The sequence below is a fragment of the Phocoena sinus genome, chromosome 1 (genome assembly GCF_008692025.1).
Source record: "Phocoena sinus isolate mPhoSin1 chromosome 1, mPhoSin1.pri, whole genome shotgun sequence".
NCBI lineage: Eukaryota > Metazoa > Chordata > Mammalia > Artiodactyla > Phocoenidae > Phocoena > Phocoena sinus.
The window spans coordinates 84,316,107-84,337,894 of NC_045763.1; the positions used below are offsets into that span (position 1 = coordinate 84,316,107).

At 38.1% G+C, this 21,788-nt stretch overlaps 1 protein-coding gene across 1 annotated transcript in view; it reads left to right on the forward strand.

Moving 5' to 3' along the window:
• ABCD3 (ATP binding cassette subfamily D member 3) overlaps positions 1-8,463 on the forward strand; it is a 91,434-nt gene extending 82,971 nt beyond the window's left edge. The window contains exons 21-23 of the mRNA XM_032605541.1: positions 1,626-1,730; positions 4,662-4,718; positions 6,848-8,463. Coding sequence (XP_032461432.1) covers positions 1,626-1,730; positions 4,662-4,718; positions 6,848-6,925 — 240 coding nt within the window. The 3' untranslated portion in view covers positions 6,926-8,463. The remainder of the gene's footprint in view (positions 1-1,625; positions 1,731-4,661; positions 4,719-6,847) is intronic.
• Positions 8,464-21,788: the final 13,325 nt, after the last annotated feature.

Sequence of the window (21,788 nt, forward strand, 5' to 3'; positions counted from 1 at the left end):
TGTAAGACCTGTGACATATTGTGTCCTGGTAGTTGAGAGGAGAGGGTGGCTGGAATGTTGAAGTTAGAGAGTGAGTAGGTTGTGTGGGGCCTTGTAGACCATGGTAAAGAGTTTGAATTTTATTCAAATGGGAAGTTATTGAAGGGTTTTAAGCAGAAGAATGAAATTCTCTGTTACGTTTCTGGACGATCCTCTCTGGTTACATGGAGAATGGGTTAAAGAGGTGCAAAAGAGGAAGCAGGAGGCTCTTTGTGGTCCTCCAGGCAGGAGAGGATTATGCTCTGGGCTAAGGACATGATTGTGAGCTGGGGGAAAGTAAGCAGGGTCCACAGGACTGACTTGAATGGACTAAAAATGGGGGGGAGGGGAAGGGAGGGGGAGAAGGGAAAGATCAAGGAGGACTCACAGCTTTCTAGCTTGAGCAGCTGTTTGATAGCTTCATTTCTGAAATGTTCAAGATGGGGTGGGGGAAATGGATGAATGGATTTAAGGAAAAAATCTAGAAAATCCGTTGAGTTTTAGATTTTTAAAGTCTGCGAGTCCTGTAAGATATCCAAATAGAAAGATCAAATAGGAATTTTTATGTATTAGTTTGGAAATCAGAAGAGAAGTATGGGTGAGGGAGATATATCGAGAGTTTACAAATGTAAATAATATTTGAGATCATGAGATTTGATGAGATCACTCAGAGAGAAACAACATAGGAAAAAGCAGAAAGGACCTAGGAATTAACCCTCAGGGACCCCAACATTTAATGGTCAAGTGAAAGAGAAAATGCTGGAAAAGAAACTGAGAAAACAGCATAAGAAATGGAAAGAAACTTAAAACCATGATTTCACTTTCTCAAGAAGGAGGGACTGGTCACCTGCGTTGAATGTTGCAGAGAAGATAAATTGGGCAAGGATAGAAAGTGTCCATTGGTCATGCAACATGGAGATCACTGTTAGGAGCAGATGACAATTTGGAATATCTGTTAGACAAAGGATCAAAATAAATAATTCCCAGAAAATAAGATACATATGGAAAATAAACAGCAAAATGTTCAGCATTACTGCTAATCAAAGAGATGTAAGCTATAATAACCTTGATGTTAATTTTCACTTATAAAATTAGCACAGCCTTTTAAAAATGAGCATGCCCAATACTGACCACAGGGATATATACAACAGGTGCAACATTGTTGGTGGGAATATTAATTGGCAACATAATATTGACATTACTTTAGCAACAAAATGTTTAAAAATAGTCAGTTTTTGCATGAGTCATCTATAGTCTGAATTCTAAGATTTCATCAAAAAGTGTACCCTCTGACCTTTTTTAGAGAGCTTTCTTTAATACTAGTTTAAAACTCAACTTCATCTCCCATCAGTCTTAAAAGTTTTTGCTTTACTCTTAACAATATTTCCCATGTGTTACATTTTTCCCTCTGTTTGGGACGATAATAAAAACAATCAGGTTTCTTTATATTGTTTTTGCTTCTGAGAAGTAGATTTTTTGAGTTAGAATAATTTTCATCTTTGCTTTAGAAGACTGTAAATGAGTATTTAATTTAAAGTAAATCTACTTTTGCATATTAATTTTAGCTCTCTAAATGATTGTACAGAATATTTCTTTTTATGCTTCAGATGGCAAGATTATTTTATCATAAGCCCCAGTTTGCCATTCTGGATGAATGCACAAGTGCAGTTAGTGTGGATGTGGAAGACTACATTTACAGTCATTGTCGAAAGGTAAGTGTGATAAATTCTCAGTCCCCCCTTTCAGTTTACTCTGTGTCCAACCAAATATCTACCCAAAGAGAAGATTCCAAGTTATAAAGGGACAAAATTACTATCATAGGATGATATCTTGCTTTAATATTTTAAACTGATAATTAATAGATATGAGTAAAAATTATCAATGAATTCTGAATATAATTCTTTTTAGCCGTGTATTAGATATAAAATAAGTGTTTACATTTATTTTCCTTTTAACTCATTCTCTATACTCAGAGTTAGTAAACTGATATTTTCTTAATTTTTTCCATCAACTTTACCTAAATATCATTTGTTTTTTTATAAAGAAAATTCAAAAAAAAATTTAATTAAAAAAATTCGATAGTAATTATTTGGCAACTTTTAATTTATCCATTTTTTTCTCTGGCCTGGCCAGTATTTTACCAAGGCTTCTTTTAGTAGCCTTTTCTGAGGCTGTCTACATTGGTTCCATTCTTTAAGTAGTTATCCAGTAATCTCAGTTTTTTTGTTTGTTTTTTTTTCCTGTGAGGAATTGTCACCATCATCTATACTTGTGTTGGATTTTGAGAACAAGAGCAGTGTATCCTAGCTGTTTTAGAGTTTCAGTGTAAGCAAATGAAGTACAGGAGTCTTTTAACATTTTGTAACTGCTCTTTGGGAGTTCACAATAAATATAAAAAGTCACGATGCATATATACAGTATCAATTCCTTCTGCTCAAAGTGTGGTTGGTCATAGCTCAGCAGTGGCAGCATCGCTTCTAACAAGCCATGGAGCTTGTTAGAAATTCAGTCTCAAGCCCTACTATTAAATCAGAGCCTGCATTTTAACAAAACCCCCACATGATTCAAATGCACATTAAAGTTTGAGAAGAATTGGTATAATGAAGAAGGAATAAATTTGCTACGTTCATCTTTTAGGAAGATTTTATAGCTACTGATTTTATTTCTTTAATGGTTTTCTGTTCTTAATCAGTTTTAGTCATTTATAATTTTTTGTCCATTTGTCCATACATATTTTCAGATTTATAGGCATTAGAGGTGTTTGTGGAATCTCTTACACATAAAACCACGTAGTCTCTACTTGATTAGTGATTTAGAGGCACTTTGCTGGTAATTTTGTCCATGCAGTTTCCTCTTATATCTAGCTGTAGGCTGCAAGTCCCCACAAAGGATGCAATTCTCCTATGTATAGATTCCACTTAAAAGAAAAAAATTCTTATGGAGCCCCCAGTTGATAAATTGTATTACTATAAAGGCACTTGAATATGGATAAGCATGAAATGAAGTATGAACTTAAACTTAAAACTCATTTACAAAAGCTACAAAATCAATATAAACTTATAAATTAAGTACAGATAAAACTTTAAAACACAGTTTCAAAACTGCAGCGTTAGAGAGACCTATGATACTGTTTTGCTGAAACTAAACCACTGGTTTAGGTTTAATCTGAGGTCCAAAAATAATAGGAGGTTCAGATCTTATGTTTTGAATTTTGCTTAGGTATTTTGACTTAAGTAATTCTATTATAAGAATGCCTTCATTCAGTTGAGATCTAATCCAGTTATTTTAGAGTTGTAAGAGAAATAATATCTGAAGTGAGCTTTCAAAAATCAAATATGTGTTGCACCATCGAAATATATGTTTTATTAATAACGGACCGTATACTTGTCATGCACTTCCTAACCTGTTTGAAAACCTTTCCCATGGCAGCCAAACTTATGATGCATTAAAAGTTTTAAATGATACCACTTTAAGTCACCACTTGGTGCCAACAGAAGTGTAAACACAAACTTGGGCACTTAAATCTCATGATAGAAGTGATAAGAAGAACATACTCAAAATTCTTTTTAATTATCAAAATGGATATAAAAATTGGAACTCATGGTGGAGATTTCCTGGCTACCCTAGCATGTATCTCAGCCTCGAGAGATCCATTTTGAGAAACACTGATCTAGAGCAAGGTTTCTCAATCTCAGCACTGTTGACATTGTGGGTTGGATGACTCTTAGTTGTGGGAGGCTGTCCTCTGTTTGTAGGATGTTTGGCAGCATTTCTGACCTCTACTCATTAGACTTCTGTAGCACTCTCAGTTGCAACAATCAAAAAAGACCTTGCCAAATGTCCCCTATGGGACAAAGTCCCCTCCCTCCCCTCCCTGGTTGAGAATCACTGATCCAGAGCAACTAGCTATATCTCTTAGTGTTGTTTTGAAAATTTGAAGAACAATCTGTAAATCCTAATTCACAGTCTGAAATCCAGTAAGCTTGTAAAACCAAAACATTTTTCATTATTTTGTAGCAAGCTCACTGGGTAGCCAGATCTGGCCTGAACTAACAGAAGACTTTTAAGCTCTTATTTATCTCACTGAATGTTCATGTCCATATGTGTTGTTGCAGAAACATTGATGTGTTTGATTTCAGAATTCTGCCTCAGAACCCTCTGGGGGTGGTAAATACTTCTTTTCCAAAGTCTGAATTCTAAGACATTCCAAAATAAGGGTTTCCAATAAAAGATTATGACCCTGTATTTGAAAAACAAATTTACTGTAGGCAGTACTATATTGATTTAATTTTCCTGTTTTTGACTTTCTGCTACTTTTACCACCTTTATACTCTTTTAATGTGCTAGGATATATATTTCCTGCCCAAAACAAAATAATACACTTAATTAAGCTAGTACCTGTTAGTTTAGTTTTTTTTTTCTTTAAGATTCTATTGATACTTGTTAGTTTTTATTATGTGGTCAATGGCCTGTACTTTGCATTACCTTAAACATTTGGCATCGGTTACAGTTTTTTCTCTTTGGCATTGATTTTTAACTATAGCTACTGAAGACAGTCATCTTAACAGCTTAAATTATGTAGACTAGTTTAATTTGTGACTTTGTGTTATTGATATAAACCTAAATCATTTTCCTTGTATTAGGTTGGCATTACCCTCTTCACTGTGTCACATAGAAAGTCTCTTTGGAAACACCATGAGGTTTGTATTTCTTATTGAATGGTATAGTGAGAGTTTATTTTCATATATGAATTCAGGTGATTATGGTTTTAGATTTCTTGGTGTATATTCCCTTATAAATATATAACTTAAGGGAAAAAGGTGATTCTAATTCATTTTTATAAAACAGGATTTTCATAAATATTATTGTAGTTGTTAATTTTGAAAGCTACAATATATGTAAACAGTCCCTTGTTATATACGATAGATATTAGAGAACCAGTTAGTGGTTCTCCAGTTTTATAAATGACTGTTGTATAATAACTGACTAAAATGTGCATAATCTTATCACAACTATGGCCAAACAAACTTCTTCTTACCATTCTGTATTGACAGAAGGAGAAAGTTTTAAGAAGGATCAGGTAGCAAAAAGTTTAGAGACAGTTTTAGTAGAGATCAGGACTACAAGGAGGAGACGGTATAATGTCAGCTATATTTGTCATCACACTGTAATAAACAGAATTCATTAGGTGGTCACTATAATTTACAAAGGTATTACAGTGAGGTTTACATAGGTACAGGTGCTCCAGCAGTGCCATAGTGCCATTCTCAGTGTGGGAGTTCTCTTCAACTCTTAATGTAAAATAATGAAACCCTAAAAATAAACCCAGCTTAGTTCCTCTTCTCTTTTTTCTTTTCTTTTCTTTTCCCTTCCTTTCTCCCTCCCTCCCTCCCTCCCTCCCTCCCTCCCTTCCTTCCTTCCTTCCTTCCTTCCTTCCTCTCTCCCCCCCCTTCCTTCCTTCCATCCTTTCTTTCTTTCTCCCTTCCCTCTTCTCTTCTTTCCTTTTTTTCCTTCCTAAATGATACAGAAAGGGTTGAGAAAAATTGGAACATGGTAAGGGTGTTTTGTCCCATAAAATACATACCTGATTGATTATCTTTTTAACCAGATACTGGGCTAAGTGTCATGAGGGATACAGAGTACTGTCCTTACACTCAAGAACCTTATGGTTTAGATTATAGTGTATAAATGGTTAAATGAAGAGCATGGGATTTGAAGTCAGAAAACCTGGGTTCAGGCATCACTGTTTCTGGCATTAATTGCTTCCTTCGTATAATAAAGTATTGTTCCTTGCCTAACTGTCTCATAGATTACCGTGAGGATCAAAGAGGTAGCCTGTATGAAAGTTCTTAATAAACCGTAATGAAGTTCTATATAGCTGTTGACTTTTAAAGATACTTTTATTATCTTAATGACATATTATAATTTGCCCATTTTCGTGAATTGAATGAAAAACTAAATAACTAGAAATCAAAGCAGTTTAAAATATACCCAAGCCTTTGTGTTTTCTCAGAAGTTCATAAACATTACAGCCATAGGACAGTGAAAGGACTTGGGTTTCCCCTCTCCTCTTCTCCTGGAGGTGTATAGACAGTTATCAAAATAACCATCAGGCCAGTGATCATGTGAAGGAGGGGTAACACAAAGAACTGCAATGTTAAAGAGTCCAGGATAGCTTAAAAATAACAATATAGAAAATGGAAAAACAAAAGTCTTTTCTGTAAACAAAAAGCCACTAAATAAAACGGAAGGCTTTGTAACTGCTGTCCTAAGCATCTTCATAGGATGAAATATTTGAGCTCACTCTCTAGTTCTCATCCTCCTCTGCTAAGTCAAAGAACAAATGAACAAAAAGCCTTAAGTTAGAGGTTCTGAGCTGATCTGGGAAACCAGCTGAAGTAAGTATTTTAGAGGCTGTCCTGTACGACAGGCTTGCGCTTAGTGCACTTGCACCTCTGTAGATCAGATTGTTGGTTGTGGAGTGGTAAAAGTTCTAATTTGTGGGATGCTTACAGATTTGGTTCCTTTAAAATAATAAGGAAAAAATAATAATAAGGAAGTCTGGTGTTTTAGTTCTCTTAATGGAAAGTGCTATCTCCACTACAAGCAGTTGTATATTGTGGCTCCTTTTAAAGAGAGCAGACAGCGGACATCTTCTTTTAGTCTTTCCTTGGAAAATGGTATGCATTTCTGAGTATAAACTTTTGAAGATTTTAGTGGCTTAAAATAATTATTTTCAATCATTTTCTCGTATAATAAGCTCTACATAAATTCCTGACAAAAAGGAGATTCTCAGTTACTGATTTTTTTCGCCCTTCTTTTCCCATAGTATTACCTGCATATGGATGGCAGAGGCAATTATGAATTCAAACAGATAACAGAAGATACAGTTGAGTTTGGCTCTTAGAATCCAGAGAACTGTATTGAACCAGCTTCAATGAAATAATTACACAATACAATTAGAAATACAAAGTACATTGTAAAATAAAGTTGAGCTTGTTTTTTTAAGCAAAACAACAAATTAACTAGATATAAAATAATCACGAATAAGTTGTTGAAACATTTAATATTATATAGGATATTGCTAATTGTGTATATGTTGGTTTAATTATTAATATGTACTAAGAATGTCCTTATTCTTGTGGTTAAAAACCTGCCTAAATTAAATTGGGCTTAAATCAGTGTAACCTGATTCATCCTGGGATGTAAACCATTTGAAGTCAGCTACTTTGACTTTTATGGCTCTATCTTTTCCTTCAATGAAGAACCCTATTTAAAACTAGGGTCATCACTTGTCCTGTTCTAACAAGGTAGTCTTGAGTTTCATTTTCTTGTGCCCCATGATACTGGGAAACAAACAAATCATAGTGTATTATCAAAATGTACATCTTGGCATAATGGCCTTAATACCCTGTGGCAGATGTCTTTAGCTGCCACAGTTATACTCATTCCTTATGTCTTGGGGTACATTTGAATCCAGGAAAGCCATTTGGATTTTCTTTGGCTAAATAATAAATGTGCCACTCGCAATCTTCATTATTGAGTTGTTTTGAGGGTTATTTGTGGTGATGCAACAAAAGTATATGTGCAGTCTTTTTTTTTTTAACATCTTTATTGGTGTATAATTGCTTTACAATGGTGTGTTAGTTTCTGCTTTATAACCAAGTGAATCAGTTATACATATGTTCCCATATGTCTTCCCTCTTTATGTGCAGTCTTGCTTACAGGGGATGGTTACTGTGTTTCACACCTAATCTTCTCAGTGATGGGATATGAAAACACGAAGTCCTTACATGTCAAGCTCAAGGTCTTATAAGATTTTTAGAATTTTTAAAGAATTGGATGGATTTGTATACGTTAGGAGCCCATTCATTAGAAGTGTGGTGGTTACGGGGCGTTAAACTCCAGATGAGCCATAGGAATGTACTACATGAAGTAAAGCACTGAGTATGCAATGTTATCACTGTCTTTGACTGTGATTTTATGTTTAAAAAATATGTTATAAAATTATGCACATGAATGAATTATGTTTCCTAAGGCACTGGTTTATCTCTGTGACTCTTTAATAACTTTTTTGTATTTGGGTCATTATGTTGAACTATATCCTAAGAGAAATCAATTTCATCTCACCAGACCACCATTAATGACTATGTGTATTATTTGCACAGGGAGAACTGAAATTGAGTATTATCAATAAGCTAGATATGAAATCAGTTTTATCAAACTGGGATTCAGAAAGGGGCTTTTTATATTCTTGTCTCTGCATAACTGGTTTGGGTGTTTTTTTTGCAGAATTAACTATAAGAATCACTGACTACCAAAGTTAAAACTTGATGTACCGATTCCATAATACATAACATTCAATTTTTACCACTTCTCTTTAGCAAACTTGTATACTTACTTATTTTCTGTTCAGATTAAAAAAGAATCAGATATCCTCTACAACCTTTGCTTGTTCTTTTTATTCTGGTATATAAATCCTAGGTAGTTCATACAGAGTTATACAGTCTTGACTTGAAAAATACAAAAATAAACATTCAGAAAGCCCTTTTAGCATCCAGTATCTAATTTTTAAAAATTTTTGTCAAATGTGGTTTTAATGGAATGAATTTCTTCTTTAGAAAAGCCAGGAAAAAACCTTCAGTGTACTTCACAAATGCTACCAAATAGACAGGAGACCTTAAAAGATAGTATCAGTCCTGGGAAACATTTTATGGCATAGGGGAAGTTTCAGATTTTCAGATTTCTAGGTTATCCTAAGCCTACTAATAGAAGTATTTTCCTAGCTGCCTCCTTATTTCTCTGTAATGAATTCTTTTTTTTTTTTTTTTTGCTGTATGCGGGCCCCTCACTGTCGTGGCCTCTCCCGTTGCGGAGCACAGGCTCCGGATGCGCAGGCTCAGCGGCCATGGCTCACGGGCCTAGCCTCTCCGCGGCATGTGGGATCTTCCCAGGCCGGGGCACGAACCCGCATCCCATGCATCGGCAGGTGGACTCTCAACCACTGTGCCACCAGGGAAGCCCTGTAATGAATTCTTGCAATCAAGAAAATTTTTTTGTTTCTGTTTTCTTTATTTTTTCTTCCATTTTTAATTTAACAAATGTTAAAGTGCCTCACCATATGAGGTATAAAGAAAGATCCCTTTCTTGGAGAATCACAGTATACATTAACTTGTTGGTTCTAGGAAGACTTGCAGTAAAGGAATCCAGTGTTTCCAGAACGTGATTGACCATGGAACATCTTTTCCCATATAATTCCTGTTAGTATCGTTCATAGACTGAACTAGGAAATGGCAGTTTAATCTGAAGAATAAACTGAAGATAAGGACTTTCATCCATGAGCAACACAGTGCATATCAAGTGTATCATACCAAGCTTCTACTTTTTCTATGAGAAAATAGGGATGCAGACACCTAGGGTTGTATGCTATGCACTAATAGAATAAATGTATCTGGGGTTTGCCTCTATAAGGGAGGCAAAAGTTCTACCCTCTTTGGGTTTTTGACTGGGCCTAAGAATTAAATTGACGTAAGACAGATTAACAGGACAAAAACATACACATTTATTTAATATAAGTTTTATGTGACACGGGAGCCCTCGTAAGGAAATAAAGCCCCAAAGAAGTGGCAAAACCTGAGGCTACAAAGCTGAACAAACAAGCAATTGTGGAAAATAACTATGTGGAGAGGCTAAAAGAAGGTAAGAATTATTTTAATAAGTTTTGTATAGAATTCTCTCAGCCTCAACATCCTGTCTTTGATAACAGTGTTATTCTCCTTCGGGTGTAGTGAGGACATATTCCATATGGGGGTTTTATCGCCTGTTTTTAGGAAGAAAAAGGGGAGAGTCAGAGTGCCCTTCCTGCACCTGCTGTTTAAGTGCCTGTAGCTCAAACTAGTCCTTATGCCAAAGTGGCATATTTTGGGATGACATCCTACCACCCTTCACCTCTTCCCCCTCCACCCCTTAATGATTAGCATTTGGCTTAAAACTGTGGTGATATTATAGCATTTATCATTTCCTTATATAATTTTTTAAATTTGGTGTTTAAAACCGTAGTTTGCCTAAAAGCAGAGTGAGTTTTCTCCTATCAGATGGGACTTTAATATTGTTAGTTGTAGGAAGCTGTTTACATTTTTACCTCCGTCAGTAATTTTCCTTTTGTGAAGAGTTGAAATGCTCTGACCTATAAACATATGCATGCCACTTAAAAAAATCTAGTACCAGAAATTCATAAATAACAGTCCCTCCCCACACCCTAAGGGCAATCTCTCTCTCTCTGTCTCTCTTTTTTTGTTTTAAATTGGAGTATAATCGCTTTACAATGCTGAGGTCGTTTCTGCTGTTCAGTGGGGCAACCATTTTTAACCTGTAACTGTTTTGTGGTGGTTTTATTTTTTGCGGTACGTGGGCCTCTCACTGTTGTGGCCTCTCCCGTTGCTGAGCACAGATTCAGCAGCCATGGCTCACGGGCCTAGCCGCTCCGCGGCATGTGGGATCTTCCCGGACCAGGGCACGAACCCGTGTCCCCAGCATTGGCAGGCGGACTCTCGGCCACTGCGCCACCGGGGAAGCCCTGGTGGTTTTATTTTTAAGCAGTGTATTATATAGCTACTTCTTACTTTTTCAGTTCTAGGCGTCCCCTGCTGCCCGTATTCCAGCCACAGCCAATATATTTATTGCGATATAATACATAAGCAGAAAGGCCCACAAATCTTACGCTCATTGGATTTTTAGAAAGTGTTCATGTGCATTACCACCCCCCAGATCAAGAAATAGGACGTTGTCACGCCTCCGGGCCTCCTTCATGTCTTCTTCCAATCGTTAGCCCATAAAAGCCACTTTATCCTGACTTATAAATTAGGTTGCCTGTTTGTGAACTTCATATGTAATTGGATACCCTTTGTGTACTCCCTTCAGAGTACAGGTCCTTTGCATCCTGAGGTAGGTTTATTTTTAGGTATTTTATTCTTTTTAATGTGATGGTAAATGGGAGTGTTTCCTTCCTTTCTGTTGCTGATCTTTCATTGTTAATATATAGAAGTGCAACAGATTTCTGTGTATTCGTTTTGTATCCTGCAACTTTACCATAATTCATTGATGAGCTCTAGTAGTTTTCTGGTAGCATCTTTAGGATTCTCTATGTATAGTATTATGTCATCTACAAACAGTGACAGTTTTACTTCTTTTTCAGTTTGTATTCCTTTTATTTATTTTTCTTCTCTGATTGTCATGGCTAGGACTTCCAAAACTATGTTAATAAACGTGTCCTGTTCCTGATGTTGGAGGAAATGCTTTCAGCTTTTTACCATTGAGTATGATGTTAGCTGTGGGTTTGTCATAGATGGCCTTTATTATGTTGAGTTAGGTTCCCTCTTTGCCCACTTTCTGGGGAATTTTTATCATAAGTGGGTGTTGAATTTTGTCAAAAGCTTTTTCTGCATGTATTGAGCTGATCATATGGTTTTTATTCTTCAGTGTGTTAATGTGGTGTATCACACTGATTGATTTGCAGATATTGAAAAGTCCTTGTATCCCTGGGATAAATCCCACTTGATCATGATATATGAACCTTTTAATGTATTGTTGGATTCAGTTTGCTAGTATTTTGTTGAGAATTTCTGTGTCTATGTTCATTAATGATATTGGTTGTAATTTTCTTTTTTAGGCATATCTTTATCTGGTTTTGTTTTCAGGGTGATGGGGGCCTCATGGAATGAGTTTGGGAGTGTTCCTTCCTCTGCAATTTTTTGGAATAGTTTCAGAAGGGTAGGTGTTAACTTTCTCTAAATGTTAGATAGTGTTTGCCTGTGAAACTGTCTGGTCCTGGACTTTTTTGTTGGGAGTTTTTAAATCACAGTTTCAATTTCAGTACTTGTGATTGGCCTGTTCATATTTTCTGTTTCTTTATGGTTCAGTCTTGGAAGAATGTACCTTTCTAAGAATTTGTCCATTTCTTCTAGGTTATCCATTTTATTGGCATATAGTTGCTTGTACTAGTCTCTTATGATCCTTTGTATTCCTGTGGTGTCAGTTGTAACTTCTTTTTCATTTCTAATTTTAGTGGTTTGAACCCTCTCCCTTTTTTTCTTGATGTGTCTGGCTAAATGTTTATCAATTTTGTTTGTCTTTTCAAAGAACCAGCTTTTAGTTTCATTTATCTTTTCTGTTGTTTTCTTCATCTCTAATTCATTTATTTCTGCTCTGATCTTTATGATTTCTTTCCTTCTACTAACTTTGGGTTTTGTTTGTTCTTCTTTCTCTAGTTGTTGTAGGTGTAAGGCTAGGTTGTTTGAGATTTTTCTTGTTTCCTGAGATATGCTTGTATTGCTATATATTGAATACTTCCCTCTTAGAACTGCTTTTGCTGCGTCCCATAGGTTTTGGATCATCATATTTTCATTTGTCTCTAGGTATTTTTTTGATTTCCTCTGATTTCTTCAGTGATCCATTGGTTATTTGGTAGCATATGGTTTGGCCTCCACGTTTGTGTTCTTTACAGTTTTTTACTTGTAGTTGATTTCTCTCTTTTTTTAAATTTATTATATTTTATTTTTGGCTGCGTTGAGTCTTTGTTGCTGCACATGGGCTTTCTCTAGTTGTGGCCAGTGGGGGCTACTCTTCATTGCGGTGTGTGTGCTTCTCATTGCAGTGGCTTCTCTTTGTTGTGGAGCATGGGCTCTAGGCACGCGGGCTTCAGTAGTTGTGGTGCACGGGCCTGGTTGCTCCATGGCGTGTGGGATCTTCCTGCACGAGAACTCGAAGTTGATTTCTAATCTCATAGCGTTGTGGTTGGAAAAGATGCTTGATATGATTTCAGTTTTCTTAAATTTACCAAGGCTTGTTTTGTGGCCCAGCATGTGATCTATTTTGGAGAATGTTCCATGTGCCCTTGAGAAGAAAGTGTATTCTGCTGCTTTCGGGTGGAATGCTCTGTAAATATCAATTAAGTCCATCTGGTCTGATGTGTCATTTAAGGCCTGTGTTCCCTTATTGATTTTCTGTCTGGACAGTATGTCCATTGATGTAAGTGGGTTGTTAAAATCCCCCACTACTATTGTGTTTCTGTTGATTTCTCCTTTTATGGCTGTTAACATTTGCCTTATATATTAACATGCTCCTTTGTTGGGTGCATACATATTTACAGTTGTTACATCTTCTTGGATTGATCCCTTGATCATTACGTAGTGTCCTTCTTTGTCTCTTGTAACAGTCTTTATTTTAAAGTCTATTTTGTCTGATACAAGTGTTGCTACTCCAGCTTTCTTTTGATTTCCAATTGAATGGAATACCTTTTTCCATCCCCTCACTTTCAGTCTGTATGTGTCCCTTGATCTGAAGTGGGTCCTTGTAGATAACATATATGGGTCTTGTTTTTGTACCCATTCAGCCAGTCTGTCTTTTGGTTGGAGTATTTAATCCATTTACATTTAAGGTAATTATTGATATGTATGTTCTTATTGTCATGTTGTTAATTGTTTTGAATTTGGTTTTGTAGGTCTTTTTCCTTCTCTTCCTCTTTTGTTCTCTTGTGATTTGATGACCATTTTTAGTGTTGTGTTTGGGTTGCTTTTTCTTTTTTTTTCTTTTTTTTCTTTTTCTTTTTTGTGTGTATATGTATTGTAGAATTTTGGTTTGCAGTTACCATGAGGTTTTGATATAGCAGTCCATATATATATATATATATATATATATATATATATACACACACACACACACACACACACACACACACACAAGATTGTTTTAAGTTGCTGGTCTCTTAATTTCAAATGCATTTCCAGTATCCTACATTTGTGCTCTCCTCACGATTGCTGGTTTTGATATATTTGTGTGTGGATGATTCCTATCTTTACTATATGTTTGCCTTTACTGGTGAGCTTTCCTATTTGTAATTTTCTTGTTTCTAGCTGTGGCCTTTTCTTTTCCACTTAGAGAAGTTCTTTTAGCATTTGTTTTAAAGCTGGTTTGGTGGTGCTGACTTATCTTTTGCTTGTCTGTAAAGCTTTTGATTTCTCTGTTGAATCTGAATGAGAGCCTTGCTGGGTAGAGTATTCTTGATTGTAGGTTTTTCTCTTTCATCACTTTATGTTGTGCCACTTCCTTCTGGCTTGCAGAGTTTCTGTTGAAAAATCAGCTGACAGCCCTATGGGGATTCCCTTGTATGTTATTTGTTGCTTTTCCCTTGTTGCTTTTAATATTTTCTCTGTGCCTTTAATTTTTATCAGTTTGATTACTATGTGTCTCAGCATGTTCCTCCTTGGGTTTATCCTGTATGGGACTCTGCACTTCCTGGACTTGGGTGACTGTTTCTTTGCCCATGTTAAGGAAGTTTTCAGCTATTATCTCAGGCCGTTTCTCTCTCTCTTCTCCTTCTGGGACCCCTATAATGTGGATGTCGGTGTGTTTAATGTCCCAGAAGTCTCTTCAACTGTCCTCAATTCTTTTTTCTTTATTCTGTTCCATGACAGTGAATTCCACCATCCTGTCTTCCAGGTCACTTACCTGTTCTTCTGCCTCATTCTGCTATTGATCCCTTTTAGTGTATTTTTCATTTCAGTTATTGTATTTGTTCAACTCTGTTCTTTATAACATCTAGCTCTTTGTTAAACATTTCTTGTATCTTCCTGGTCTGTACCTCCATTCTTTTTCTGAGATCTTGTGTCATCTTTATTATCATTACTCTGAATTCTTTTTTTGAGTAGATTGCCTGTCTCCACTTCACTTAGTTATTCTTCTGGGGTTTTATCTGATTCCTTCAGCATATTCCTCTGCCATCTCATTTTGCGTAACTTTCCGTGTTTGTGATCTCCGTTCCACAGGCTGCAGGGTTGTAGGTCCTCTTGCTTCTGGTGTCTTCCCCTTGGTGGGTGTGGCTGGTCTAGAGACTTGTGCAGGCTTCCTAGTGGGAGGACTGTTGCCTGCCCACTGGTGGGTGGAGCTGGGTCTTGACCCTCTGGTGGGCAGGGCTACGTCAAGGGTTGTGTTTAGAGGTGGCTGTGGGCTCAGGAAGACTTTAGGCAGCCTGTCTGCTGATGGGTGGGGCTGTGTTGCCACCCTGTTGGTTGTTTGGCTTGAGGTGTCACAACACTGGAGCCTACAGGCTGTTGGGTGGGGCCAGGTCTTGGTGTCAGAATGGCAGCCTCCAGGAGACCTTACACCAATGAGTAATCCCCAGTACCTCTGCCACCAGTGTCCTTGTGCCCACAGTGGGCCACAGCCACCCCCAGCCTCCCAAGAGACTCTCCAAGAGCAGCAGGTAGGTCTGGCCCAAGCTCCTATGAAGTCACTGCTTTTTCCCTGGGTCCCAGTGCACATGAGACCTTGTGTGCACCCTCCACAAGTGGAGTTTTTGTTTTCCCCAGTCCTGTGGAGTTCCTGCCATCAAGCCCCGCTGGCCTTCAAAGCCGAAAGCTCTGGGGGCTCCTCCTCCTGATGCCAGATCCCCAGGCTGGGGAGCCGGACATGGGGCTCAGAACTCTCACTCCTGTGGGAGAACCTCTGTGATACAATTATTTTCCAGTTTGTGGGTCACCCACCCAGCAGGTATGGGATTTGATTGTATCACACATACGCCCTCCTACTGTCTTGCTGTGGCTTCTTCTTTGTCTTTGGACATAGAATATCTTTTTCTGGTAGGTTCCAGTCTTTTTTGTTGATGGTTGTTCAGCAGATGGTTGTGATTTCGGTGTTTTCATGAGAGTAGGTGAGCTCAAGTCCTTCTACTCTATCATCTTGTCCCAGAATCCAAAGTAGACGTTTAAGATAATGAGCATTTCTAAAAATTAAAAAGGTCATTTCATGATGATAAAAGGTTGATCCACCAGTAGTGGGGGAAAATAAAAACCCCACATAAATATTGAACACAATTACCCAACTTGACCTAATTAACATGTGTACCCAGCAACTGCAGAATTCACCCAACATGACAGATCCCTCTATTTATGTAAGACTTCTTGAATTTCTGTCAATAATAGTTTGTTGTTTTCTGTGTAGAGGTCTTGCACATCTTCATTGCTAGGCATTTGATGTTTGTTGATTCTAGTATAGTATATTTTATTTTCTACTTGTTAATTTTTGTAAATTGATCTTTGTGACAGATTGTATTTTCCAAGGATGCTCCCATCCCACATGCTCTTTACAGTGTGGTATGAACATCCTCCAAAGAGAAGTGAGGTTTATAATCCCATCCCTTGAACCTGTGAACTTCGTAACTTCTTGTGGTAAGTCAGGGGCTTGGGTGTTGATCAAGGAGGAGACAAGATAAACTTTAAACACATAAACTTTATTTGGATGGCAGTTGGACAGGATTGCATGAGAGAGGAAGTCCTTCAACACGTGAGAACTGACAGAACTTAAGAAAAAATTAGTTCCAGAGATGGTGGCGTGAGACCACCACCTATAAGTGGAATAGGACAAGGGCACTCCCAGGGGCAACAGGGAAATCAGAGAGGGGCTCACGTGTCTAGGTGATGTCCCTCAGCAGCAGTTGATCTGAAGGACAAGCAGTGGTTTGGGGTCTTACAGCTATAGGATTGTCTTATCTATGGTCAGCAGATGTTCAATACAATTTCATGGGGTATGTAAAGTAGGTAGGCTCTAATCGGCTAAAATTATGGTTTGGGACAATATTTAAAGCAGTCGATGTGTGAGGATTTGAGTTTGTCACAGGCGAGCTTTTAGCTAATGATCCTAGCCTGCTTTACAATGTTGTGTTAGTTTCTGCTATACAGCAAAGCGAGTTATAACATATCCATTAGAAATTTAAATTTTAAACATAAATTAATTGGCCAAACTATTTAGCCAAAGATATTTTGCCAAATGGCTTTGAATTTGGGATGCTTAAGGCAATACAAAACTCCAAGCTTTTTCAAACACATATTTATTTTTGGCATCATCCTATGTCCAAGACATTGTTTTGTGATCAAGTCTTCCGTCTTCCTGGAACACTTCTCACACTTTCTCCTCTCCCTTTCCTCCATCTGCCTGGTTAACTGTGTCCTTCAGCTGAGGTTTTAGGTAGCCCTTCCAAGTTAGATGGCCCCACGTGAGTTTCCACAGCACCCTATACTTCCCCTATCATAATGATTACGTTCTATTATCATTACTTGTTTGACATTTTACCCTGCAAGTACATGAGCTCCGCAAGAGCTGAGATTATTCCTGTTGTATTTTATCAAATCCAAAATGCCTGGCACATAGTAGGTGCTTAATATTAGAATAAATGAATGAATTCAAATGCATAAGCATGGTTCTTGCCAGAAAAATTACCATCTAGAAAGGGGCCATAACAGGTAAAGATCTGTACAATACTAAGGGTGGTAAGAAAGAATTGTGAGAATGCAGTAAGGAGGTAGGAAGAGTGCACTGGGAATATGGGAGAGGAAAGCTCCTGGGTGAGATCCAGGAATTATTATCCAGTCTTGAAGGATGGGTAGGTGGAAGCAGGGCACATGAATCAGTGAGATTGAGGCAGGAGAGCTTTTGGTCTTTAGAAAACTGTGGGTGAAAGCAGAGGTCCTCAAAGTATTGTCTTAGTGAAACGTGTAATATTTACAGTATGATCATGGCTCTGCTTTTACTTTTGGCATGGATTAATAACGTGCTAAAATTTAAGTTTAATAAATGGCAACTTCTTGTCAAGGCTGTGCAGTTCTATCCATCGGTGAGGTGTCTCTTCCCTTTCTCCACCTCACTTCCCCTACCCGGCCTTTGTGAAATCAGAAGAGTGGGCTAAATGATTGGGGAAAGCACAGAGCTTCTCAGACTTCAACGTGCATATAAATCACCTGGAAAATGCAGATTCTGGTTCAGTAGGTCGGGGGTGGGGTCCGAGAATTTCCATCTCTAACTACCTCTCAAGTGATGCTCAAACGCTGTCCCGAGACCACACATTAAGTAGCAGGATCTGGGGTGGAGCTCTAGCTGTGGACTAAAGAGACAATCACAGGTAGAGTTGCAGCAACTTGGAGAAGGTTCTCTGGTTCAGTGATTCTGGCCACCCCTCCCACCATGTTCCTTCATTCTTAATCATTTACAGGTGTTTTGGGTTTTATTTACTATTCCTTTGCTTTTGCAATCCAGTTCATGAATTCTGGTTAAGTTGCGATCCTCCTCAGGAACTGAAGATGGCACCACAATCTTAGTCATTAAAGGACACTTCCATCCTAAATGCTGTTATGCAAAGGAAAAGCATTTTCTTGCCCCTCTGAATGTTTCTTATTCTCTGGCCTGATACATGCTTAGAGAAGACAAGTTTCTTTGCAGATGGAGCATAGTTTTCCAGTGATTTTTGAAAATCAAGCTGGATTAAGATTATGTCAAAACCTTTTTTCTTAAAGCTTTTTTAGAACCCTGTTTTAAATGTTTATTACATTTTGTATATTCAAGATGAATTGCAATTTCTGTTACAAAATTCCTGGATTGTTTTGAAGTATTTTCATTTCTCCCAGAGAAGGTGTTGTCTTTCAGCTGCTAATTATTCATGCTCTATCTAGTGAATACATAATCATGGAATTTAGGCTAAAAGAGATTGAAGAGCTTTCAACCAATTAGCTCACTTGACAAAAGAGAAAACAGGCTCCCCAGTTTTGCTGAAGTTCTCTTGAAAGAGTTTCGGTACGTTGCAACAGAAAAAATCCTAACAGACCCATATATGACAGACCTTCCAGTGCAGCTAAAGACAGAGGATCTTGTCTATGCTTTATGTATTCTTAATTTGATTTTGGCTTCCCAGCAAGCTGCTTTCTGACCTCTCCCAGGGCTAGGAATGCCCCATTTGTGTCTAGAGCTACTTGTAGTCTCTCATTGCAGTAGATTATAGATTAAGCCAGTGGTTCTGAAACTTTACTGGGCATTAGAATCACTTGAAGGGCTTCTTGTTAAAATGCAGATTTCTAATTCAGTAAGTCTGAGGTCAGGGTTGTGAATTTGAATTTCTAACAAGCTCTCAGGTGATGCTAATTCTTATTCCATCACCTGAGATGCAGGACCACACTTTGAGAACCATCAGATTAAGCTAACATTGGGGCTACATGTTTCTTCATTATGTTCATCAAGAAAGAGAGCATCCCAACATTCCCACAAAGAGCGCTGAGATTCACCCTTCCTAGACCAAGTTAGGGCATGTGATTACCCCTAAACCAGTTTCTGCAGTCATGAGGAAGGAATGTGCTGAATGGCAAAGCCAGAATCACCTCTGTCTGCAGTTGAAAAGCAGGGCTGTGGGAAAGAAGAACTAGAGTCCACTATAAGTGTGTGGTATGAATGAAAGTCACCTTGTAACCATCACAAAGCTTCTCAGGCAACCACCGAAGAAAAATAACACATGCTAAATACACGTGTCTTAGAACAGGTCAAAACTGCATTTGGTAATGAGTTTATTTACTATTTGATAGAATTGTTCCTTTGTTTATTTGAGACAAGTCCTTAGGTTATTGGCTCTCAGCTGTAACTAAGGTAAAATGTCTTTGGATTTCACAAGTATTAGTCTCTTATATGTAAGTCGAACTTGGTTAATAATTTAAGATGGTAAAAATCTGTCTTCAAAGCATGAACGTTTAGTTTACTAACAGTTAGCTTTATGGGATACTTTTAAAGACCAGGATAAATAATGAAGTATAATTTGGCCCACTGGAGGGCAGTAGTTTCTGGATACCAGCCAACAATTTAGAGTATGGTTTTCTGCTCCAGTGCTAATTACAATGTTGATTTGAGCAGCAGCTCTTTAGTCTCAGCGATAAGGGCGGGGATGGAAACCTGAGTCGTGGTTAAAATGTGCAATATTGAAGCTTCCCGATCATTGCAGTGCAGCCTCGTTTGGATCTGTAATGAATTCCTTCCCTGTGAACAGCCAGACACCTCATTACTACCCAGACCTGCTTTCACTCTGCCAGTACTTTCTTTAGTGGGACCATTCAAGTTCCTTAGATTATGAGGCCATGGAATTGCATAATGCTGTACTTATTCCTAGCCGAGAATAGAGCAGCCTGATGGAACCACCCAGTCAGATACCCACTCTGGGTGCTTGTTCTACCCCCATGCACTAAGCTCTTTGTCCTGGATAGCCCCATGTGAGCAGGAATTCAAGATAACAGCCAAAGCATACTTCTTTTGGGACATGCTCCCATGCCAACCTCTCTTTTGTTGACTCTGCTGCAAATGCACGCCCTCTTTCTCTGGCTTGAATGCCACTCCAGCATTGACACAGACTGGCAAACAACCCATCAGAACCAGCCAATAAACCAACCACTCGTCTGTTTCCCTTAATTTCTCCAAAATATATTTTCTTTTTTTTTTTTTTTCAGGCTGCCGTCTTTCTGAGGACCTGAAAGGTTGTTTGGCCCCATTCTTCCTAAGAATATGGTGTTATACTTAACATTTCATGTTTAGATTTTTATTGACAATGCTTTGAGCTCTTCGGAGCAAAGGAACAAAATGCACTTAATTCATGAACAGCTGGACAGTGAGCTGAGTCTTGGCTTTCAGTGCTTGCTAAGTGTCTCCTTGGCGGGACCATGTCCAAGCGGGGGTGGCCTCTGGAAGCCTTTCTCAGGCCGCACTGGCCCAGCCTTCCACAACAGGAGGCAAACACGGCTGGGCTCACCCAGGTGCCAGGAGCCTCATTTTCATCTCTACTTAGAATCCTCTTTCAGTGCAGTTGTGAGATCAAGACTGTTCTGCTAGATTTTATTTGCATTTGAATGGAGAACTCACTATTTCTACATTCTAGACGAAGTGAAGTAGTTCGACTCAGCCATGTCTAAGAGCCCACTGGCGCGGTCACCCTCAAGGAGCAGCAGACGGTGACCCCATCCTGCCCACAAAGAGCTCTCAACCTAGTTTGCTTCTAATAACTCTAGAAACTCTACTTCTCTCTCTTCTTATCTTACATTGTCCTTTTATCAAATTTTCTTTCAATAATCTGAAGAATTTTTCTTCTGTTCTCCTCTCCAACCCTCATCTGCAACTCAAACTGATGCCCATGGGAAGATCTCTCTCCCGCTAAGCCTGCAGTAGATGGTATAAGATCCTCCCTTCCCTGGAAACCATACATCCCTGCCCGTTGCTGTGTGACTCATGGTGCCTCCCGGCAGGCAGAGTGTTATCAGGCTTGGTCATATGTCTTGCTTAGGCCAGTGGCATGTGATCAGAAGTGACACTGAGCCACTCTGGAGTGGAAGTTTTAGGAGGAGGCGTAAAGCTTGAAGACATGGCTGCCCGTTCTACTAGTTTTTTGCTTTTCCCTCTGCCCTGATCCAAATAGGGGCTTCACCTTTGGTTTTGGTCCTAGAATGAGAAGACATTAAGAAGAGCTGTAGTCAACCCACAGCCACCAAACTGTAAGTGTAATGTAAAGATACCATTGTCATAAGGCACTGAGAATTCCAGGGTCATTTGTTACTGCAGCAGAGCCAACTAATACAAAGGCCAAACCCTAAATAATAACTAAATAAGATAAATAAGATATAATAAACAGTCACAATTCCCAGTTACCTTTATTTATATAAAAGTATATTAAATAAATAATCTCAATATATACAAACAGAACAATATTACCTCTATAAATAGAAAATCCCCATATATAAAACCTTTTTTCAAATTATATAAATATGTACAATGTTGATCATAAAGTGTGAAGTACCTTAAATCTTAAACTCTATGTAATTTGTTGGTATAGTAGTCTTATAAAAATACAGCTATCTATCTGTCAAGTGTTTCATCAACAGCATTTAAGTCAGTTAAAGTGCTAAACTGTAATGCATGTTATG